At 35.8% G+C, this 25,075-nt stretch overlaps 2 protein-coding genes and 1 pseudogene across 3 annotated transcripts; 2 read left to right on the top strand and 1 right to left on the bottom strand.

Moving 5' to 3' along the window:
• Positions 1 to 1,047: 1,047 nt before the first annotated feature.
• LOC104720385 (protein ACCELERATED CELL DEATH 6-like) lies at positions 1,048 to 12,449 on the top strand (annotated as a pseudogene). Its single transcript, XR_015568730.1, has 4 exons — positions 1,048 to 1,304; positions 10,289 to 11,065; positions 11,221 to 11,723; positions 11,806 to 12,449. The product of XR_015568730.1 is annotated as a protein ACCELERATED CELL DEATH 6-like (transcript).
• On the top strand, positions 1,360 to 5,293 carry LOC104718996 (uncharacterized). Its single transcript, XM_087469576.1, has 2 exons — positions 1,360 to 4,476; positions 4,559 to 5,293. The coding sequence occupies exons 1-2, from the start codon at positions 3,475 to 3,477 to the stop codon at positions 4,844 to 4,846; spliced, it is 1,290 nt and encodes a 429-aa protein (XP_087325702.1). The 5' UTR covers positions 1,360 to 3,474; the 3' UTR covers positions 4,847 to 5,293.
• LOC104718997 (uncharacterized) lies at positions 4,741 to 7,313 on the bottom strand. The gene is made up of 4 exons (XM_010436826.3): positions 6,920 to 7,313; positions 5,667 to 6,529; positions 5,276 to 5,584; positions 4,741 to 5,208 (listed from the first exon to the last, which is right to left on the bottom strand). The coding sequence occupies exons 2-4, from the start codon at positions 6,525 to 6,527 to the stop codon at positions 4,858 to 4,860; spliced, it is 1,521 nt and encodes a 506-aa protein (XP_010435128.2). The 5' UTR covers positions 6,528 to 6,529; positions 6,920 to 7,313; the 3' UTR covers positions 4,741 to 4,857.
• Positions 12,450 to 25,075: the final 12,626 nt, after the last annotated feature.

Here is a 25,075-nt window from a genome sequence, read left to right as displayed (position 1 = left end):
GAGTTTGGAGGGTATTTAAAGGAATGGTTCATATGACTCAATCATCAAAATGTACCGATTAAAGGAGCTTTTTGTTCTTTAGAAGCAACAAAGCTATGAGATATGTCGGTCTCCCTAAGAAGTGACATCTTGATAAAAATCACACCAAATCTCTATCATTAGTTATAGAGAATCTAGAAAAGTACTTAATTAGAAAGTTCTTCCTCTAAAAATTATTGCTGTTATTTATATTTGGTTTAGTGAAATACTGGTTTGCTTATCTCTCTAATTTTTTAGCCACATTCAAGGAAGTTAATGAGATGCAGATGCGGATTGTACTGTTTCTTATGTATTTTGATCGGTCAATTAGAGGTTCCATTTCCCTTGAGTATCAGCAGCTCTTTTTCTGTTTGTTGATTCAATCCTACACACGTAAAAAGCAATGCATAACACTTTGGTTCCAACAAGATCTATACAAACTTGTCGTTTCACTTTCCTATGAAGATAACTTCATCATATATTTACATCTGTGTATCTCCTGAGACTAATAACGCATTGCTTATGGGTAAGATTTAGAGAGGGCTATGTAAGGTAAATAAATTAGCTCCATCAAATTGCTGGTTTGAGTAGTTAGGCTACAACAGTGAAAGTGTCACTGTGAAACCGTTCTCAGGAAAATAGATGATAAAAACCAATTCAGAAGCTTACTGCAAGCACTCAGATGTCTAAATAAAAATGAATTATAAAACCAAGATAAAGAGATAGATTATGAAGAGGAACGAGTGATTCATATCACAAACAGGGTCACGGTTGTCACTTTCTTCCAGAAAAGAAAAAATATACAAATTTAGACTATATTACGAGGACAGACGACTTCAAAGTCTTCTGATGAGTTGTAGTCACTCGGGTCATCTTTTAATTTCTTGCTTTTAAGACATCGTACGATTTCATATGAAAACTCTGTGTGTGGGGTTGCATTTTTCATTTGAGACAAAGACAGGTTTACGGCAGAAGATAATAACGACCTTATCTTAATTTATAGTAGACCATATATGCACAACTCCTCCCGATCATCATGGCTAGAGACGTTAAAGACTTCTAATATAAATAGACGAGCTTACCGTCTCAATCTCGTCAACCTTTTTCCTCTTGCATTACTCATCTTCTTAATGGTTTGGAACTTATATTTGTGGTTTCAAACAATTTGTGTGATGTTTTCAGGTTTGCGATGGACAGTTCTGAAGCACATTTAGATAGAATGGAGGCACAAAGGTCAACGGTTATGTATCATGAGGAACAGAAAGAAACATACCTCTCTGGCGAAGGTACATGAGTCATATACAGTAGCTAGGGAGTCAATTGACCCCACAAATTCTAAAGGAAAATTCCGGAAAAAAAAACAACCAACTATTTACCAGAAAAAAACATAGACTTTTTTTGATTGCCAGAAAAATAGATAGAATATTTTTTAGTTGATAAAAAATAAATAAAATTATCAACTATGCCATGTACAGTACCATTTCTCAAGAGAAATGCTATTTTCAACATAACTTTTTTTTAAATGCCATAAGACCCACTTTGATCCACCAAAAATGACAAAACTACCCTTATATTATTATTTTTTCTCTCGTATTCGATATCTCATATCTATTTCTATTTTCTTCTTTCCTTTTTCTTCCTTCAATAACAAAGAAATCATTTTATGGATTTGAAAAGCTTTTCTGATGATTGTTTCATCAGAATCACTCCACCAGAAAGAGATAGAAATCAGATTGTAACAACAAAGACCAAATCAGTGAAGAGATTAAACGATCAATCATTATTTCTATTAAACGATCAATCATTATTTTAATATGAAAAAATTTGTAAATATTTGTTTTCCAATGATTTTATGATCTTCAAAGACTAATACTTACACATAAGAAAAAAAAACTCATACCTTACCATACAAAGACAACACAAGGTTAATAACATTATTTTTAAAAATTATATGATACTAGTAAATACTAAATACAGTTTTCTTTTTTAAAATTAATTTCTATAATAATTAATTGAATATATATTTTTTTGGTTAAGGATGTAGGCAAATATTTCTAGCATATTTTTATGTCTTGTTTTAAAAACCGCTAGGCATCAATCGGGCGGTGAAAAAGCGCCTAGCGCGAAATCAGTTAACCAAAGATTATACGGGAATTGATGATAGACTAGTTTTAGAGTTTTTATCAATAAATAATTTAAATTTACTAAATATGTGTAACTATACAGACTTTGAAACAGTAAAAACACGTGCTAAGAACATGATGATTTAAAAAAAATTAGATAAGGTTAAATTCAAAAAAAGTAACGATTGTGTTATGATAAAAATGATTTAAAATAGGGAAAGTTACTCGATTAACCCAAAACAAGGGAATAATTGCTAAATTAACTCTTAAAATATTAAGGTCAATTGGGTTATTTTATGTCTAAAATACCCTTTAGTGCTTTGTTAGGAAAAAAATACCATAATACCCTTATAATTTTTTCTAGCGATTAGGAGAGCGAAAATTACAAAAATATGTGGTATGTGGTGACAAATTAATTTGACTGTCACAGGTTTTTTTTTAAATGGAAGATTTACTTTGGCAGATTTATTTTGGTTGACAGAATTATAAAAATCAGTTGTGACAGTTTTTTATTTACGGCTGATTTTTTTCCAAACAGCAGACTTTTTTTTAACGAGACAACAGACTTGTTATTATTTCTACCGGTTTGTTATAATATGTGGCCGACTTTTTATTTTAGTTGTTACAGTTTTTTTTTAAACTAAATATCTGTTGTAACGTGACAGATTTTTTGAGAAAAAAAAATTACTAATTTGACGTTTATTGATAACAGATTTACTTTTAGTTACAACAGATTTTAATAATTTGACCAATAATCTGCCGAGAGATAGCAGATTTTTAATCAAAATTTAAAATTGCTAGTTTGACCTACACTTTGTAGCATGTTATGGCAGATTTATTTTATGTTATGGCAGTTTTTTTTTTTTTTTTCAATAATCTGTCGTTTGTTGACAGATTTATGTAAGGAAAATAAAAATTGCTAGAATGACTTTACAAATTTGTTTAATGTTGTGACAGTTTTTTTGTTTGTTCAACTCATTTTTTTGGTTATGACAGTTTTTAATTTTTATATAGTGACAGATTATTTTTTTGAACTATATAATGACAGACTTGTTTCATAGTTCCAGATTCATTGTTTCAGATTTTTTTTTGAACTAAACATTGACAAACTTATTGTAGGTGTGGCAGACTTTTTATTTTAGTTTCCATTTATGCACGTAAACATTAAATTTTTAGGGTTTTCCATAAGCGGTTTCCTATTTTTTCTCCATCTTTAGCACGACGCCGCCCCATAAACTCCATTGAACATCATTTTTTCCTTTTGAGTTCACAGTCAATTATATCTCTCCTTTTCGATCTTCTAACGAGTTTTCTTTTTTTTTTTGGGTTTGGCATGGATCACGTGATTTTTGTCTGTGGCAAATGGATCTATGATGAAGTCAAGTGGTTGTTTGTTGTTGATAATAAGAGAGGGGGTCGAATTCTAGACTGTAACAACCAAATGAGTTACGATGATTGTATTCAATTGGTGTATAAAGATTACGGTTTGGATGAGAAAGTATATGATATTTGGTTGAGCTACAAGATTTCGAAGGTGTTATTACAAAAGTTACCAAGCGATACACCACCAGTATTTATCACCAATTCTCGACAGTTTCATGGTTTTCTAAAGCAATTGAAGAGTGACACACTTCGACTTTGTGTTGAAGTGACGGCTAAAGTTAGGAGTGGATCGAAAAAAAGAGCTAGAGATGATAATGTTTTGGTTGAAGGAGATACTGAATTTGCTGTGGGAGACATCATTAAAGAAGATTCAGAAGTTGACGATGATAAAGAAATCAGATTTGATAACTGTGATGATTCTAATGGAACAGATTATGATGATGAAAATTTTAATTTGTATGGGATTCCACCAGAAGAAGAAGAAAAACCTACTGCTATTTCACCAAATAAGAAGACAAGTTCAGGTATATTCATTGAAGAACAGAAGGAAGATGATAATTATGCAAAGTTAGAGTTGTCTTCTCTTAATTTGGCTGTTGGTCAATGTTATGAAACAAAGAAGCATTTGGAGACACGATTGCAAATACTAACTATAGTAGAGAAGTTTGATTACTATAAATATAAATCGAACCCAAGGTTGCTAATTGTCAAGTGCTGGGTAAAAGGTTGTAAGTGGAGGGTGAGAGCTACAACAGGAAAAGACTATCCAAAGTTCCATGTGCGTGTGTTTATTTCACAACATACATGTTTACTGACTGAGCGTTCTTCACGTACCAAACAAGCAAATCATGAGATTCTAGGAGCGTTGTATAAGGATTTCGTTGGTGGAGTTTGGCCCAAGGTATTGCCAATGCATGTTGCAGAAGCGTTAAATAAACGCTTTCAGATAAAGGTACATTGGTTGGTTAATATTTCATATTTTTAACATAGTTTTAGTTTGTATAATGTTTTTGTTAATAATTTATTTTGCACAGATGGAATACTGGAAGGCGTATCGAACACTACGACATGCTCGTCAATTGGTCAGAGGTAGTCCAGAGAGTGGTTATATGCAGCTAAATACTTACTTGTACATGCTAAAGAGGGCAAATCCAGGAACATATACGCAGCTTGAACTTGATGATGCTGGTAGATTTAAGTACTTGTTTCTAGCATATGGTGCAAGCTTGAATGGATTTCCTTTCATGAGGAAAGTGTTGGTTGTTGATGGTACATTTTTACAAGGAAAATACAAAGGGACACTTCTGACGGCAACAACTTAAGATGGCAATTTTCAGATATTTCCAATAGCATGGGACTGATTTTTCAAGCAATTCCGGTGTGTGATACCAGATGACGAAGGTCTATGAGCCTCATCCTCTTCATTGTTGTTTGAAGTCGAATCAACCGGGAGATTAGTGGGTTTTGTTTCTTTCATTCCTTTCAAATCTACCTCCACCATTCTAATCCTATCACTAAGCTTCTCATCTAACACACCCATTCTCTTCTCAACAAAAGCTTCAAATTTACCTTCTAATGCATCCATCCTACTGATTAAATTCTTGTCCAAGTCGCTAATTGACTCATTCATTTTTTCTATCATCCTCCAAATATCCAACAAGCTTTTTCTCTCATCTTCAACATCCTGCAATGATTTATTTGTTACTTTATGTATGTAGTTTATAACTTATCAAACTAAGATGAATACTAACCTCCATGTGTTCCTTGCCTTTACTTTCCTTCTTGGTTACATCTTTTTCTCCTTCTTCATCAATGGAGAAACCATCTTTCATTTTCAATTTCTTGTTACTCCTTCGACTCTCGCCATTCTCATTTACTTTAGCTTTCCGTTTATTTTTTCCCATGGGCACTGTTTTCACAACTTTCCAAACATCTTCTAGTAAACTATTGTGGACAAGATCAGTAATCAAGTTGTCTACCGCCGGATCCTTCTCCACGTCGTCACTCCATTCAGGATACATATTTTCCTCCGACACATGAACCATGTGCTTTACACGCACCTACATACATCATAAAACTAATATAAAACAGCAGAGACAAATTATAAAACAAATGGTGTAGTAATTAATCTCAAAAACTAACCTGTCCATGTTTAGCCATCTCATTCTTTATGAATTCATCAATCTTGATACCTTTCCGGGTTGATTGCCAATCAAGAAGTGGAATGCCAGTACTCGAAGACCTTCTCAGCCCATATAGTTCTCCAATGTCAGGCACACTCTCATACAACCAAATCAACAAAGCATGCACACATCCTTGTACCGTGTAAGAGTCTTTATCTAAGTCAACAATCTTGACTGAATTAACTAAGCAACTAAAAGCCACTCGACCCCAAGGATGTTTTTCAAAACCATCTGGATCAAACACCCTTTTAGCACTTGAAAGAGGGATCCTAGAGCCATGATGTATGCCATGTACTGCAACAGATAATAACATTAGCCTACCAACCATCATCCTTTTCTCTTCAGACCATGTCTTACTAAAATCCATAACCTTTTCAACCTCAGTGTACTTTGGACCGTCTAAAGTTGTTTCAATCTCCATTTCTCTCCAAAATGCATGATGATCAACATCTATGTTCTCCAACGAGTCAATTGGATGACAGTTTAATCCCGTTATTTCAGCAAACTCATTTAACGAAAATCTGATAGGTCTACCATCAATCAACGACCATACCTCATGCGAATTGTTGACTGCTAGCTGATGTGTAAGGATATAGTGAACTTTTGCAGCAGACCATGTGTATGATAGTTCAGCTAACTTAATAAATACTCCAAGAGATGATTCCTTCAACTTACCCCACACATCCAAGCCTAAACCCTCTTTCATTTTCCCAATTTTTGACAAATAGCAATTGTGGTTCATGCTCCTGTTTTGCAAGGTTGATCTTCCTTCTTCATAGAGGCCAGGAGGATATTTTGAAACTGTACTCGAGGATGTCATTCCTATACATATTGAAATTTAAATCATGAGTCAACAATTGATCCACAAAAACCCATGGCAAACAAATTTAAAACCCATTGCAAACAAACTTAAAACCCATTGCAAACAATTCGTGGGAATAATATAACCGATGCTAATCAGCTTACATAAATTTCACCTTCAAACCGAAACATCTAAAATTTCAAAACGAAATAGCAGCTTACGAATCGTGGGAATAAGATAAGAAACCAAAATCGCTTACATGCATACATCACACCTAGTAACCAAAAGTATAAAAATTTCACCCAGAAAGAAACAGATAAAGTCCACAAATTGAAAAAAAAGACTAGACACTATCGAAATTGAATATTGGATTTGCTAAAATTATAATCTAGGAATTGAAAGGAACTCACCAAATGTCTAAAATTGACAATAATGGAAGAAGGAAGTTGCGGCTGGAAGAAGAACAACACTGGCCGAAGATTCCAACGGAGAGCCGACTACACCGCCGGAATTAGACTCAACAACGAAGAAGATGATGACACTCGCCAAACCTTAACCGACAGAGACCCACGGCCAGCCAATTTCGATCTGTTAATCTCCTAACGAAACCTTACCCAATGTCGATCTGTTAATCTTCTACGCCGGACATTCAAAACAAGACCCACGACAAGCCAATTTTGTCACCGTTTTATTCTCTCCCACGCGGGAGAAGAAACCAAAGTCGTGTCTTTTTTTTTTCTTGTCAAACCCAAGTCGGGTTTTTGTTTTAAAAAAAAAAACTGTGAAGTCGAGATTTTTAGTTTTGGGTTTAATTAGAATAACCTAATTAATTTATGGACAAATGTCATGAAAACCCACTTTCTCTTAAAGTATTGTCACAAAAACCCACTTTCCACTTATGGTATACTTTCCCAAGTTTTTTGCTTATGTGTCCACTTTCCTTTTACATTTTTGCCCTTGCTAACAACTTACCTCTCTTTCTCTCCTTCTTTTCTCTCTTTTTCTCTTCTTTTTTGTTGTTAACATTTTAACAAAGTAAAATCTATTTATTTGTTATCATAAAACAAATTTTCTATTTATTTATATAAAATATGTTATGATTATATATTTTCTACATTTTAAGATACATATTGCTATATTTTTTATGAATTTTTAGATTATACAGTATCCATCAGTCGTTGAACATTTGTTCAATTATAAGTGGATAATCAATTGCAGTATTGTTAATAGATAGTTACTTGTGTTTATTCATACAAAATATACATACATAAATTTGGTTAGATCTTTATCCATAGCATATTATCCATAACACAACATAGACCAAATAAGTACAAAACCCTTTAATTTTAAATTTTAAATCCTAGAACATAAACCCTTGAACCTAAAACCAAAACTATTCACTTTAAAAAAAAAAACAAAGTTTAGTGGATAGAAAAACTGTGGATAGGTCTCCATGGATTTACAAAGCATATCTAGACATTAAGCTGAAGAATAGCAGTTGAATGGTGGCTATGGATGTGATCATGTGGATATTTTTTTGTGGATACCAATATAGACAGACCAAATAATCATCATACAACATCCACACAATTAAATCCATAGACACCATGAGCTCCTTGCTTCATATTTTGTGTTGGTCCAGAAACATATACACTCATAAGTGGTTAATAAACAAAATAAAAATTAACAACATTGATTTATTTAGAAAATTGAATATCAATCATGTGGATTAGTAGTTATGGATACTTATTTTATAATATCTTGCTCATTTTTTACATGAGCAGAAATTTGTCCAAGATAAATTAGTCACATAGATTTCTTTTAGCTAAATGTTTTTGTACTATTTTTCAGCTAGAAGGATTTCTTTTAGGGTTTAGGGTTTAGGGTTTAGGGTTTAGGGTTTAGGGTTTATACCCTAAATATTAAATCCTAACACCACATAGACACTAAATCCATATAAGCCCAAAAACGTAAACCTTATACCCTAAATCTTAAATCCTAAATCCTAAACCATACACCTTGAACCCTAAATCCTAAACCATGAATTAAAAATATAGACACATCATCCACATACCTAAACCTAAACTTTTAACTTAAACCCCTAAATCCTACACCTTGAACCTTAGACAATACAACTTGAACTCAAAACATAGACATTGAATCTATATACCATCTAAAGTCTAAACCCTAAACTATGGTGATGTTTGAACATGCAACAAACTTGTCAATAAATTTCATCTGGATTGCTTGTCCACGTGGTCAGAGTTTGGTGGATAGGCTTAGAGATTAATAATGACCATGTTTGTTGTGTAGTATGCTTCTAGTGACACTTCTAAGTTCTAATATCTCTAATTCTAGCTTAAAAATAGTACAAAAACATTTGGCTAAAAAACATCTAAGTGGCTAAACTATAGTGATATTTGAACATGCAACAAACTTGTCAATAAATTTCATCTGGATTGCTTGTCCACGTGGTCAGAATTTGGTGGATAGGCTTTGAGATTAATAATGACCATGTTTATTGTGTAGTATGCTTCTAGTGACACTTCTAAGTTCTAATATACCTACTTCTAGCTGAAAAATAGTACAAAAACATTTAGCTAAAAGAAATCTATGTGGCTAGAAGGAGAGAAAGAGAGGTAAATTGTTAGTAAGGGCAAAAATGTAAAAGGAAAGTGGACACATAAGCAAAAAACTTGGGAAAGTATACCATGAGTGGAAAGTGGGTTTTGTGACAGAACTCACACCCAAAGTGGGTTTTCATGACATTCACCCTTAATTTATTTACTAACCATTTAAATTAAAATTAAAAGAGTATTTTTCCAGTGTTTGGTTTTTTGGACTTTTAACACAAAATTTGTGTCAATTTGAGAATCGAATGTGGTCCAAATCAGTTATTTTGGCCAAATTGGTGTTAAACTGAGTAAATCTCACTTTAAAATATGTATTTCGTCATCAGTTGAAAGTTTTGGAAGTTTGTATCACACAATTATTTTGTATATTTAGATATTCGTATTTGCAAAATCGGTAATTTGAACGATACAATTTTAGTCGCTTGGGATAAAATCATATTTGGACTCGTACTACACCGGGGGATGAAAATTTCTTTTATATATACTAACGTTAGCTGTTTATAGTTTTTAATTTAGTATTAAAATTATATGATTTAAACTTTTAGTGCTTTTTGATTTAACATGTGGTTTAATATAGTAATTTAGTGTTAAAATTGCACATTTATATGTGTCAAAGAGATTAACAATTTTGTATAACTTATTCTACATCAGACTAATGCCAATTTTAACATGCCTCACCATTTGATCCAGAAACACTTGAGAAGATTTTATGTTATAAATCCAACCCATATCTTTGTTTTAAACTTTTTATAAACCTTCAATATTAGTAATATATTTAATTTTTATGTAGCTTTAGTATTATTGATATTTAAAAAATTTATAAGCCTTAACTATTAATCATAGTTTAAACTTTATATAAAATTTAAATATCATAATTATTTTAATTTTAAATATATATATATTTTTTTTTTTGTAGATCCAAAGTATCAAATTAAACCGAAGTTTTAAAGTTAAACGTCTAATAAGTGAAACTTCTTGTTCTTGAATTTTGAGTAATATATTTTTTGAGTAATATATTTCTTGAGTAATATATTTCTGATTTCAAATTTTGAATCACTACCTATAAAAAATTACTATTTATTTGTAATTAATTAATTATTCTTACAATAAATAATTATTTTGACCTGTGGCTACAAAACTTTTTAGTTCCCCTACTGCCGATGAACATACTCCGTTCACAAGATTTCTCTCAAAGTGGAGGAGCTGGCGCCACACTACCTACAGGAGACACCGAACCTCTGCCAGAGTTCCTTATTAACCTTAGATTGTCGGAAGTATTTGCTCTCTCGGGTAAAGATGTCCAGATGGCTCCAAAGGTTTTTAGTAGAATAAGTTATGGGAGCAAAGAATGTCTCGAGGAGTTAAGAAGCAATGGAACGCCAATTTCATGTCTCAAGAGCAATGAAGGATATTCAATTCTTCATCTTGCTTCTACATGGGGTCATCTAGAGCTAGTGAAGGAGATTGTCTCTGAATGTCCGTGCCTTCTATTGGAGCAAAACTCGAGCGGTCAGACACCGCTTCATTTGGCGGCTTATGGTGGTCACACAGATGTTGTTAAGGCTTTTGTTAAGATGGTAACATTTGCTTCATCAAGACTGTGTACTGAAGAGAGTGAGAGGCTGAATCCATATGTTCTCAAGGACGAAGATGGAAATACTGCTCTGTACTACGCCATTGAAAGAGTCAATGTGAACATTATTACCTGTCTGGTTAACGCAAACAAGGATGCTGTTTTTATTGGAAATAACAAGGGAGTTTCATCCTTGTTTTCGGCAGTAGGAACTGGAAAGATATCAATTTTGAAATCATTGCTGGAAACCACATGCAACGAGGACCTTGAATGGAAGAAGTCTAACTTAGATTCGAAATTGCAAGGGGTCAAATATCTTGCACATGTTGCTTTGGCAGCAAAGAACCTAGGTCTGTTTTTTTTTTTTTTTTTGCTTAAACTAGTAGCAGTTACATTCAGTTTATTCAAATTATGTAAAACCAGTTTGGGACGGGAACTTCCTCCTTAAGATGGTAAAGTCTTACTGTGTATACTAATTGTTGTTTCCAATTGTTTGAGTGAACAGATGTCCTTGATTATCTTCTCTATGAATATCCAAGTCTTATGGACGAGCGAGATAGTAAAGGAAGGACTTGTCTTTCATACGGGGCATACCAAGGTTATTACGAAGGAGTATGTAACCTCTTCGATCGATCAACAAAGGGTGTTTATGTCTGCGACCATGAGGGTTCCTTTCCAATTCATACGGGAAGGTCATGAAAATATTATTGAAGAGTTGATAAAACGTTGTCCAGATTCAAAATACCTGCTTAAATTTCCACGTTGCAGCAAACAATGGGCAACATTGGGCTTTAAATATGTGGATGAAGAATAAAAATATCGAACATTTGGGCTTTGGGCAAGATGTGGATGGGAATACACCTTTGCACCTTGCCTTCATAAATTGGAACTATGACTTTATACCTTGGCTTGCTAGGAATGGGACGATACTGAGATTACAAAACAAAAGCGGCATAAGAGCTTGGGAAATTGCTGAACAAAAGATGAAACCCTACTACATCTTTGAGGAGGAATGTCTGATGACTACGTCTCATAAAACATATATGATCCCACATAAATTATTTATAGCTTGACCCATTTTTTGGATTACAGCAGTGGACACTGGCGCTTATATTATACATTGCTCACTCGAAACATTGTATTGTTGAAAACTCATCATTAACAAGATCATCAGAGCCACTAGACCCTAAGAATAATAGGGACTACGTCAACAGCCTTCTAGTGGTAGCAGCTCTTGTAGCCACAGTGACATTTGCTGCAGGTTTTACAATACCAGGTGGATTTAACAGCGATGATAAAGAGCCAGACTTGGGCAGGGCAACTTTGGCGACTTCTCTGGATTTATCTACTTCTTAACATCTTGGCAATGCAAAGTTCCGTTGCAACAATAGGTATTCTTATTTGGGCGCAGTTGGGTGATCCAATACTCATTCGCTCATCCTTACATGTGGCCTTGCCCTTATTGCTTTTTGCTTTACTCTGCATGCCCTTGGCATTCCTTTTCGCTGTGATCACAACAATTGGGCATGTGAGATGGTTTTAGTCGTCATTTCCATTATATCTGGTTCATTCTTCTTTGTGGCGATCTTTGTCTTTGGCCCTCACGTCATGCTACAACGGTCGCGCGTTTCTCCCAATTATACTGGTAAATTTCTCATGACTTTTATGCGGTTTAAAGAAAATTTTGAGTTTCTTGCGGATGTGGTAAAGGCCTTATTTTGTTGGAATTTCTAAAATTGTGTAGCCTATTTAAGGCATGTATGTTTTGTATATTGAATCAAACAAAACAGAACCTCAAAGAACTCTTCTTGAAAAACCATTATTGCTTAGAAAATAACTCAAAACTAAGCTTCTCACAAACTCTTAATCTCTCTTAAGTTATGCCACAACCTTGACACATCCTTATATATAGAGTAAGAGACATAAAACCAAATCCTACTTGAAATAGGTTTTAACTAGATAACTCCTAAAACACTTTGAACTAATCCTAAACCATCTCGCGGTAGGAATAGTCTAGAAACTAATTTTAACTTTGCTTGTCCTTCAAGCTTAAGCTAACATTCTCCCCCTTAAACTTGACTTCCTTTCTTGCAATATCCTTGACACCCACAAGATCTCTCATCTCCATGAATTTAATCCATCCAAGAGCCTTTGTAAGTATATCCGCCTTCTGTTGTGTCTCTGGTACATGCTCCACTTCTATCAGACCATTCTCAACACATTCACGAATGAAATGGTACATGCGGTGAATGTGTTTACTCCTGCCATGGAAAACAGGGTTCTTCGTAAGGGCTATGGTGGACTTGTTATCTATCCGAATCACCACTTTCTCACTCTCTTGTCCAGTGATCTCCCCGAGAAGCTTCTGAAGCCAAATAGCTTGTTTAGCTGCTTCAGTGGCCGCCATGAACTCTGCTTCACAAGAGGACATTGCCACAGTTTCTTGCTTATGAGAACACCAAGTTATCGGACAGTGATTGAGATAGAAGACATGCCCTGTTGTACTCTTCCCATCGTCTTCATCTACATTGTGACTACTATCATTGTAGCCAACTAGTTCTGCCTCATCCAAACGATTGCGACTGATTTCACTGTAACCTATCAACCCTGTTTCAGCTGACCGAGAATACTTAAGTCCAAACGAGAGAGTTCCACGCAAATATCGAAGAACCTGTTTCAAAGCTGCACCATGAGATTGCTTAGGTTCGTGCATATATCTGCTCAAGACTCCAACGCAGAATGAGATGTCAGGTCGAGGTGTGTAATAGGTATCGTAGACAGCCAATGTTCCTTCTATAAACCCTTTCATTAATACCAGCTTCATCTTGTGCTTTAGACATCTTGAGACCCGACTCCATTGGTGTGAGCACTGCATTACAACTTCCCAAACCTGCTTCCTCTAGGATCCGACCTGCATACCGTTCTTGTTTCAGTAAGATACCATCATTATGTTGTGAGACTTCAATGCCTAGGTAGTAAGTGAGCTGACCGAGATCACTCATTTCGAACTTTGCAGCCATGCCATCTTTGAAATCCTGAACAAGTCTTATGTTCGATCCTGTTACAAGCAGGTCATCAACGTAGACGACTACTAAAAGAAGATGATCTTTCACCACCTTACGATATAGAGAAGCTTCCTTTGAACACTTTTCGAAGCCTAATTCCTTGAGAGTTTGATCTAACTTAGCATTCCACGCCCTTGGTGCTTGTTTCAAGCCATACAACGCTTTGTTAGCCTATAAACCTTAGACTCACTACCTGCAACAACATAGCCATCTGGTTGAGACACATAGACTTCCTCCTTTAAATCACCGTGGAGGAAGGCCGTTTTCACATCTAAGTGGTGTACTTCCCATCCTCGTGAAGCAGCTAACGCGATGATCAAACGAATAGTCTCCATATGAGCTACAGGCGAGAAGACTTCATCGAAATCAATACCGTACCTCTGAACATACCCTTTAGCTACTAATCTGGCTTTATATTTGTTAACACTTCCATCGGAGTTCCTTTTTATCTTAAACACCCATTTTAGTCCAATCGGCTTGGCACCTGCAGGAAGATCAACTAAACTCCAAGTGTTATTCTATGTGATAGAGCAGATCTCATCATCACAAGTGTTTCGCCAAACCTGCAACTCCTTTGCTTCGTCAAAATCCCAAGGTTCTTCATTCAGAACCAGCAACAGACGTTCACCCTCAAGTTCAGCTATAAGTACATAGTCATCCAAATACCGAGGCTTAGTTACTTCTCTAGTCGACCTTCGCAATACTGGTTGAACCTGTTTTTCCTCTTTAATCGGTTTATGTAACAAAACCTTCTTTCTTAGCAGAATTCGTGACCAAAGTCGTGATATTTTCTTCACCAATATCTTCATCCCCTGTTTCTTCTTCACTTTCCTCTATTTCTTCTATTTCTCGGATCACAACACTGTTACCGGAAGTTGGTTCAAAGTTTATCTTGAACGTTCCTGAGTCATCTTCCTCTCCTTCTCTATTCCACTTCCAGCTCGAATTTTCATCAAACACCACATCCCTATTAACAACAATTCTTTGCTTTGAAGGATCAAAAAGTCTCTAGGCTTTAGATCCTGGTTCTGTGCCAAGATGCACTAATGCTTTAGAGCGATCATCCAATTTCTTCAGGTGCTGGCTTTCGACCTTAGCATAACCAACACAACCAAACACTTGAAGATGCTCCAGGTTTGGTTTCTTGTTTTTGAACACTTCATATGGTGTTTTATTCACCAAAGCCTTAGTAGCCACTCTATTTATGAGATAAGTAGCATCTCGTACTGCTTCTCCCCATAAGTAATTTGGCACTCTCATGTGATTAAGAATACTTCTAGTCATCTCAATACAGAGTCTTGTTCCTTCTTTCAACCACACCATTCTGTTGTGGTGAATAGGGTGCTGTGAGGTGTCTAAGTATACCTGACTCTTCACAAAACTTGTTAAAATCTTCTGACACAAATTCTCCACCACGATCCGTTCTGAAAGTTTTTATCTTGACTCCTGATTCTTGTTCAACAATAGCTTTAAACCTTTTGAACCTTGTGAATGCTTCACTTTTATCTTTCATAAGAAGTGTCCACATATAGCGTGAATGATCATCAATTAATACAAAGATGTATCGATTACCAGCTGTTGTAGTAGGCGTAATAGGCCCACAGAGGTCTCCATGAACTAGTTCCAATATGTGTGAAGCTCGGAATGATTGCCTTATTTGTTTTCCAAGTAAACACGACGAGCATGTTTTTTTATCCATTGTGAAAACAGGTACACCTGTGACCATTCTGTTACGTAACATAGATTTCATACCCTCGATCCCTATGTGTCCTAGCCTGGCGTGCCACTTTGAGGACTCACTTGTGGTCATAACTTGTAAACATCGAATGCTCTCGACTTGCATCACCACCTTGTAAAGTCTATTTCTTGACCTATTAGCGTTGACTAAAGTTTTCCATCTCGGTCACACAAAGTTAAATAGTCCTTTCTCATTCTAACATCACATCAAGCTTCTGTTGCCTGACCAAGACTGATGATATTGCTTCTTAATTCTGGGATGAAATAGACTTCATTCAAGATTTTTCTACCGCCATCCTCGCACACAAACAAGATTGATCCTTTGCCTTTAATGTCAATGCGGGAATCATCTCCGAACCGAACCTTGCCTGTAATAGTTTCATCAATCTTGAAGAAGTAACTCAGATTCCCAGTCATATGATTATTAGCTCCATTATCTAAATACCAAATATTATCCTCTGCTGAATGTTTATCCAATTTGCTAGGCTTCACATTCTTCTCGTTTAGATAAACGACCTCATGCATCATCAATTCATCTGCCTGGTGTGTATCTTCTTCTTCGGTTTCTAGAGCTTCTTGAAGCTTTAACAACCTGTCTGGACAGTTATATGCATAATGACCTGCTTTATCGTATCTGTAACACACGATATTAGATTTATCCCTCTTGTAACCTCTGCCTTGTTGAGCTCCAAATCATCCTCGTCCTCTGCCTCGTCCGTAAAACCTGCCTCCACCTTGACCTCTGCCTCGTTGAGCTCCAAAGCTTTCTTGGTATTGTTGGGAATCCATGTTGGCGTACATGAGTTTTCCTTGTTCTTCTTCTAGCTGCTCTTCTTCATCACAAATTCTTTCTTCATATACCTTAAGTCGGCCGACAATGTCTTCAAAACTAGTTTTGTTTAGATCAAGGATTTGTTCGAGACTAGCAATAATATGGATGTATCGCCTTCTTGGTAGACTCTTAAGAAACTTTTTCACAAGTTTTGATTCTTCAATACTTTCTCATAGAGCTGCTGATTTAGTAGAAATCTCATAAAGTTTACCAACAAAATCATCAATATTGTCGCTATCCTTCATCTTCAACTGATCAAAGTCTGCAATCTTGCCTCTCGTACCATGTATGCTCCAATATTCCTAGACTTGATTGCTTCCCAAACAGCTTTAGCAGTAGCAAGATTTCCTACCTGCATGATTAGAGACTCTCGTATGGATTGGAACAAAAGACCTCTAGCTAGGTTGTTTTTTTCTTCATTATCCGATCCTGGTTCAATCACCTCCCATACCCTGTTTATACGAAGGATAACATCCATCCTCATAGACCACACGGTATAATTAGAGGCACTAAGCATTGAACATTGAATTAAGGAGTTGTTACTTTCCTTAGTTGAGTTTGTTACCGCAACCATCTTGCCTGTAGAACTTTATGTGTCTGCCATGATCTTCTTTTAACAACCAAAACCTTAAAACCTTTTGATATGCTCAAATTAATCCCTGGAGATACTCTCTCAAACAAGATATCAATGTAGTACTTAGGGGTCGAATCCACAGAGACTCAAGATCAAACATAATAAATTTTAGAGTTTTGTTGTTACGCTAAACGAATTAAGTTGTATTAAAAACGAAAGAAAAAAATGCAAAATATTAAATCAAAGGTTGTGAATTCAGAAAATCAAAAGGTTAGGCCTAGGGAATTTCTCAGGTAATTATGAAGTATTAAATCAATAAATTAATTAGGGTTCATGCAATAAAAATCAGATCTAGAACTCTAAACTTTTTGATAAAATAATTCAGTTCTCACTGCAATTACTATCTAAATTTAAAACCAGAAAATCCAAATCTCTTTGTAAAATTCTAGGTTAAAAATCAGCTTTAAAAACAGGTTTAGATTGTTCACAAAATCACTAATTCAAATCTCTTTGTAAAAAGTAATTTTGTTCATCAATGGTTTTAATCAGGAAAACAATTATATTTTCATATCAATTAATTTCCCTAAGATAATAATTCTAGGTGATCAATCAAGAATTATTGTGAAGAATAACCAAGGATGAAGGTTAAGAACCCTAAAAATCACAGATCTAATAAATCATAAAAACCCTGTGAAAAACCCTAAACCTAACAAGCAAATTACTCAGACATAATCAATGAAGCACAAGACATCATTCTGAATAACATGCAATAGATATTGAAAAGTAAAAAGAAGGAGTTCAGGAATTCTTCTCTCGAAGGAGTTCAGATCTTTATCCCAAAAGCTCTCAAACTCTCTCTCTCAGAAAGCTGCTTAGAAAATAACCTAAGGGCTTACAAAAGCCATAAACTATATATATATATATATATATATATATATATATATGTCCTAAAACACGTCAATGTTGCAATTATGGAAGACTTTGGGCAAAATTGTAAAACTTCCAATTTTTGGCTCTCTCGTCGGTTTGGACTGGGTGTCGATCGATGCTCCTTCAGTTTCGATCGATGCTGGTCAGTTGATCAAACTCCAAATTGACTTCTTCGGTTAAATGTTCGAAAAATTCCTTCTAATTGCTCCATTTTGCTCCTTTCATGCCAAAATCCTAGAAACCCTGTAAAGACTCTAAAACATCCCAGAAAACAAATCAAAAGACTCTAAAAGACTCCTCATATCATGGTTAAAAACCACAAAAATCATGATATATCACCTTTCAAAGAGAAAACTTTTGTGAACGGATCTTCCCTTGGTTTGTATCTGTTCTGGATGATTAATTCAATAATGCTCTGATACCAAATATTGAATCAAACAAAACAGAACCTCAAAGAACTCTTCTTGAAAAACCTTTATTGCTTAGAAAATAACTCAAAACTAAGCATCTCACAAACTCTTAATCTCTCTTAAGTTATGCCACAACCTTGACACATCCTTATATATAGAGTAAGAGACATAAAACCGAATCCTACTTGAAATAGGTTTTAACTAGATAACTCCTAGAACACTTTGAACTAATCCTAAACCATCTCTCGGTAGGAATAGTCTAGAAACTTCTTTTAAATTTGCTTGTCCTTCAAGCTTAAGCTAACATTGTATGAATCAATCATCAGAAGTTTACTTATCAAACTAGATTTTTGTTCTCTTGAAAAAAAAAAAAAACAGAGCTAAGAGATATGCTCGCCTCTCTAAGAAGCAAAATCTTGATACCAAGCTCTATCTGAGCTATCAATAGTTGTAGAAAAGCCAAAGAAGTACCTAATTAAAAGAGATCTTCCTCTTAAAAATATGCAGTTATATTTGTATTTGGTTTGGTAGATACTGATTTTCTTGTCTCTCAATTCTCAGATTTTAACTTTCTTCAGGAAAGTTAAATGATATGCGGATTGTTTCTTTTGTATTCTGATCGGTCAATATGAGGTTCTGATTCCCTTGAGCCAGCAGAAACTCTCATCCAAAGTTTAATAAGATTTGGATAGATCACTGCATATGGTCTTGATCTAGTGTCAAATAAAACCTAATGTGCACTCAACGACGATCTAGTGGTGTCGTCGTAACACTTCAGGGTCGAATCCACAGAGACCAAACGATACACTATGAAATTATATAGTTCAAGTATAGCTAAAGCAAAAGAAGGTTTGTGTTTCAAGTAATCGATTAAAAGCAGAAAATAAATAAATGTTTTGAAATCAAGGAAAGGTATTGGGCGTAGGGAATCAGTTGAGAGATACAATCACAAATTTAGTTGATAGATTGGGAAAGCATTAGACACCATTATTAAACTCAAAACTCAATTATAAAGCTAACCTACTTGCGCAGCGATAGCTAACTATGCAAAGAAATAAATAGACCCTAAACTTCCGTTTGGATCTAGCTAAACAAGCAAGCATTAAAGCTCAAGTTTTGATTCGTTCACAAGGTGCCTCAATTTCAACTTCTGTTGGCTAAAGTCCACCTTGCTCACCTATGTTTCTTTCAAGTAACTCAACAACACTTTTGGTGCCACGATGAGCTTAACCTAAGATCTTAATCTAGGTGATCAGTCTAGCTTAAGCAATAAGAACAACTATAGATGAAGAACAATAAGGTCAATCCTAAATCTAACAAACCTAAGTTTAGAGAATCATAAACCCCCTTTTGAAACCCGAAACCCAATAGTAAAACTACTCAGACATAGAAATAAAAGAACAGCAAAACAAGGATGAAGAAATCATAATTGAATTGCAAAGAGAAGTAAAAAGGATTCATAAATCTTCTCCCAAAGAGATACAAAGGAGTAGAGATCTTCTCCCAAGCTTACAAGTCTCAAAAGCGGTGTAGAATTTTTTTTTTTTTAGAGGTCGAGCCTCATGCTTAAATAGTAAAATAAAACCCTAAAAGTCGGTTTAAAACGAAAAAGAAAAAATTGCTTCGGGTACGGGATCAGTTGATCCGAATGTGGATTAAAGAATCAAAGACACAAAACCTTGAAGCTTGAACAAAGAATCTTTCCTTTATTAATGTTTAGAAAATCTTCTCAAAACTAAACACAAGCTCTGTTTTTTTTTATGATCATACATCCTTCTTATGATCTCTATTTATATTGTTCTATATAGAGGTGTCAAACCGACCGCTTGCCCGCGGGCCTAGGCCATCTAGTATCACGGCGGAGCGGGCTTGGACATCATTTTGTGTGTCCATGAAAGAGCTGCCCCTAGCGGATTTGTCCATCACGGGTCGCGGGTTGAAGCTGATTAACCCGTTGCGGATTGCTGGTTTGCGGGTCGACCCGTTCAAGTCTGAAACCTTTGTTTGAAACTGTTTCCCTTAGATTCTTTAAAAGTTTTAGAGTAAAACTACGAATACCCTAGACTTAAAAGTGTTTTCAGTTTGCTTAACAAGAAAACTGAAGAGTCTTTTATTTTTTACCACTTACATCTCCGACATAGAGGTGAAACTTGAGAGATTTTTGTTTGTGATTATCATTGGAGGCTTGGAAGCTGAAGCCATACCGATCTGCACACACCTGTAATGGTAATGTTTCATACTTATCCTTGACCTTTGATTACATTATGTTTTGAACTTTTGATTTTTCAGTTTACTGTTCTAAGTTAAACCTGCATTTTAAAGTGTTAAAGTGTTAAAGTGTTAATGGAATTCCATTACTATTAAAGTGTTAATGGAATTTCTGCATTTTCAGATTAGTGTTCTAAGTTGCAGATTTATGTATGATTGTCTTGCTATTAAAGTGTTAATGAAATTTCTGCATTTTCAGTTTACTGTTCTAAGTTGCAGGTTCATGTGTTCTGTTCATGTATGATTGATATGTGAATATGTGATTTGTTCATGTATGATTGATATGTGAATATGTGATTTGTTCCTGTTTTGTATGTTTTTTTCAGCCGTGATCTGTTCCTGTTTTGTACAATTCAGTTCATAGTTTCGAACTGAACTTTTTGTTTTCAGGCATTACAATAGTCGCAATGACTATTCGTTCGTTGTAATATCTGCAACTTTAATAGAGCTGGAAATCATTAGAGAAGTTGACGACTCTTTTTTCGTTAAGTAGCCTAACAAAGTTTTTTTCTTTTGTTTTGATAGGAGTCACAAGAGTCACAGAACTCTTATGAACAGAGATCAGTAGACCTGGAATTTCAGAGATTTATCAAAGTGAGAATCCGAGTTCTGTAGCCATAGTAACTGAAGAAGAAAGTAGCAACCCGTGAAAGAAAAACTGTTCTTTAAACCTGCAACCTTCTTTTCATCATTATTTGATTTCTCTGCAACTATCAGTATTATCTTTATTCTTTAAGAGGAAAAAACTATTGTTGATGGCATGATCAACATTCAACAACAAAATTCACTATTTCTTCCTTTTGAACATTTCCTATGAAGCTCTTTTTGATGAATTTATTTGCTCTTGGCTTTGATCACACAAATTCAACATAAAAATGAACAAAAAACTAAGAAAACAAACTAACAACCAAGAATGTACACAATGCCCACGGGCCTGACCGTTAACCCGCTGGGTCTTGCGGGACGGGTCTGGACATATATATTATGCCATGAGATTTTCTTGGATCATGCATGTACCTGCTCAAAATCCCTACTGAGAAAGCAAGATCTGGTCGAGTGTGTAACAGATATCTCAAGCATCCAATCCTTCTTCGATACATGGTCGCGTCAATTTCTGGTTCATCAAGTCCTTTTGATAATTGCAACCCGAACTCCATTGGTATTACTGTCGAGTTACAAGAGTCTAAACCAGCTTCCTTAAGAATTCGGCGAGCATAGGCTTCTTGCTTGATTTCTATTCCATTGATTCCTTGACTAACTTCAATACCCAGATAGTAAGTCAGCTTGCCAAGGTCACTCATCTCGAACTTAGTAGACATTCCAGCCTTAAAATCCATGATGATCTCCAGTGTACTTCATGTGACAAAAAGATCATCAACATACACGACCACAATCAAAACCTAGTTCCTTCTTCCTTGCGATACACATAACTTTCTTTCTGACACTTGTTAAACTTCATGCTCTTAAGGATTTGATCGAGTTTTGTGTTCCATGCACGAGGAGCTTGACGTAGTCCATAAAGAGCTTTCTTGAGTTTGAAAACCTTGTGTTCTTCTCCCTTCTTTTCAAACCCTTCAGGTTGTGAAACATAAACGTCCTCTGTTAGTTCACCATGTAAGAAAGCGGTCTTAACGTCGAGATGATGAATTTTCCATCCATCTGAAGCTGCTAATCCAATCAACATTCTAATTGTTTCCAGCCTTGCAACCGGCGCAAAGACCTCATCAAAGTCAATCCCTTCTCTTTGTGCATACCCTTTAGCAACGAGTCCAGCTTTGAACTTGTTGATTGTACCATCAGCATTCCTTTTGATCTTAAAAACTCACTTAAGACCAATCACTTTTACACCAAATGGTTTCTCACCTAGATCCCATGTATTGTTTTTGTTGATCGAATCGATTTCCTCTTGACAAGCCTTTGTCCATTCGATTGATTCTTTTGCTTCTTGATAGTTGATAGGTTCATCATTTAGCGACAGGAGGAGCATTTCACATTCTAGATCAGCTAGAAGAACATAGTCGGCAAGATAACTAGGAGGATTGTGTTGTCGACTGGATCTTCTAACCGGAACTGGCTCTGTTTCGATATTTTCATGATCCTGCACTTCCTCTTCTTCTGCAGTTTCTTGATCCTCTGTGGGTTGAGAACTGTTGTCGGTGAATGGTCCTTGTCCACTGTCTATAGTTTCTCCCCATGTCATTCGAAACACCCCTGGTTGATCTCCTTCGTTATCTGCTCCCTTCCAAGTCCAAGATTCCTTTTCATTAAAAACCACATCACGACTTACCACCACTATTCTCGTTGGGTTGTAAAGTCGATATTCCTTAGTTCCTGGTTCTATGCCAAGGTGAACAAGTGTTTGTGATCGATCATCAAGCTTCTTGAGATGTTCAACTTCTACCTTTGCATGAGCGATGCAACCAAAAATCCTAAGATGCTCGATACTCGGCTTTCTTTCTCTAAAGCATTCATATGGTGTTTGATTCTTTAGAGCTCGAGTAGGAACTCTATTGATCAAGTATGTTGAATGTCTTACAGCTTCTCCCCACAAATAATTTGGAACATTCATTGCCTTAAGAATGCTCCGAGTCGTCTCCATCAATGTCCGGTTTCTCCTCTCAACTACTCTGTTTTGTTGGGGAGTGTAGGGTGTCGTAAGATGTCTTTTGATCCCATTTGCATTACAAAAATCTTGGAAATCTCTTGATTTAAACTCTCCACCTCTGTTTGTGTGTAGAGTTACAATATTCTTGGCGCTTTCTCTCTCAACAAGAGCTCTAAAAGATTTAAACTTCTCAAAGGCTTCACTCTTCTCTTTGAGCAGAATTTTCCACATATATCTTGTGTAATCATCCACTATTACAAAGATATACTGATTTCTAGCAAGTGTGGCTGGTGATATAGGTCCACAAAGATCTGTGTGTAACAACTCCAAAGCTCGTGTAGACCTATATTGAGTTGCATTCGGAAAAACATGTCTCGTCTGCTTTCCTACCAAACATGATTCACACAACAATTTCTTACTAGTGATTTTAGGCATACCTCGTACCATCTCTTGTGTGGACATAGAGTTTATCGTCGTGAAACTTATATGGCCAAGTCTCGCATGCCACCTCCATGAATCATCATCTATCCTTGAGTGTAAACATGTTGGTTTTCCTCTCTTTAGGCTGATCTTGTACAGTCTATTGGGAGATCGAGTTACTTTGACCAACAAGCATCCATTAGGATCTCGTAAAGGGAGATAATCTGCTCTCATTCTCACATCACAGCCATATTCTGTAGCTTGTCCTAAGCTAAGAATATTGCTCTTTAACTTCGGAATGTAGTAGATGTCTGTTAAAAGTCTCTGTTCTCTGTTTTTTACTTCAAAGAGGATTGATCCTTTTCCTCCAATGCTGACACAAGATCCATCACCAAATTTTACGGTTCCTTTGATGTTCTTGTTTAACTCAGAAAAATATCCTTTCTCTCCTGTCATATGGTTGCTTGCACCATTATCCAAATACCAGATTCCATCTTCTCTCTTGTTTATTTCGTACTTCTTTGAAATCACCTTCTCCTCATTTAAGTACACGATTTCATGCATATACAAGGCTGTATCTGCTTCCTTTGTATCGTTTTTGTTGAGTTCTTGTTCCTTTACGAACTAGACTGGACAAACAGAGGCAAAGTGCCCTGGCTTCTCGCATCGGAAGCATATAATTTGAGATCTGTCCTTTTGATCTCTATATTGAGAATTTCCTCTTCCTCTTCCTCTGCCTGTGTCTCCTCGACCACGTCATCTGCCTCTACCGCGTCCTCTGCCTCTACCGCTGTCTCCGTCCATATTTGAGAACAAGAGGTTTGGTTGAGTTTCTTTTGCTGCTTGCCCATTTATACGGGCCTCAGACGCTTTAAATCTTCCAATAATATCTTCAAAACTGGTTTTGTTTAGATCCAAAACTTGTTCGAGAGAAGCTATGAGGTGTATAAATTTATTTGCGGGTAGACTATTCAGAAACTTCTTCACCAACTTTGGTGCAACAAGAGGTTGACCAAGAGAGGCTGATGTCGAGGCTAACTCTGATAATTTACCTGAGAAGGTATCGATAGTATCTGCGTCTTTCATCTTCAGATTCTCGAATTCAGACATTAAGGTTTGAAGACGAGCTTCTTTGACACGTTCTACTCCTTGATTTATCGATTTAATGGCTTCCCAAATATCCCTTGGTGAGTCTTGTTCACCAATTTGCAGAGTTAGGTTATCAGGTATTGATTGATACAACAAAGCTGTTTCAACGTCGTTCTTCTCTTCATTGTCCGTTCCAAGCTCAATTGCAATCCAAGCTTTTGGAACTCTTAACGTCGCCTTCATCTTCAATGTCCAGACGGTGTAATTGGTTGAATTCAACATCGGACATTGAACTGCGGAGGTTGATGTCGGCGTCTTCTTCGATGGTTTTGTCTCAGCCATGATTCGTATGAGCTCTCCTTACTCTAGGATTTGCTCTGATACCAAATAAAGAATCAAAGACACAAAACCTTGAAGCTTGAACAAAGAA

Source organism: Camelina sativa, chromosome 10, assembly GCF_030686135.1.
Source record: "Camelina sativa cultivar CO46 ecotype springtype chromosome 10, ASM3068613v1".
In the NCBI taxonomy this organism is placed as follows: Eukaryota; Viridiplantae; Streptophyta; class Magnoliopsida; order Brassicales; family Brassicaceae; genus Camelina; species Camelina sativa.
Note: the sequence above shows the minus strand (reverse complement) of the source record. Positions and strands in the feature narration are given on the sequence as shown.

Bases quoted from the DNA above. Each gene is read 5' to 3' on its own strand.
- LOC104718997 (XM_010436826.3), bottom strand. From the start codon at position 6,527: ATGACATCCTCGAGTACAGTTTCAAAATATCCTCCTGGCCTCTATGAA. The intron at 5,585-5,666 runs GTTAGTTTTTGA...TGATGTATGTAG, and splicing joins AGATGGCTAAACATGGACAG to GTGCGTGTAAAGCACATGGT. The intron at 5,209-5,275 runs GTTAGTATTCAT...AAATCATTGCAG, and splicing joins AAGGCAAGGAACACATGGAG to GATGTTGAAGATGAGAGAAA.
- LOC104718996 (XM_087469576.1), top strand. From the start codon at position 3,475: ATGGATCACGTGATTTTTGTCTGTGGCAAATGGATCTATGATGAAGTC. The intron at 4,477-4,558 runs GTACATTGGTTG...TATTTTGCACAG, and splicing joins ATAAACGCTTTCAGATAAAG to ATGGAATACTGGAAGGCGTA.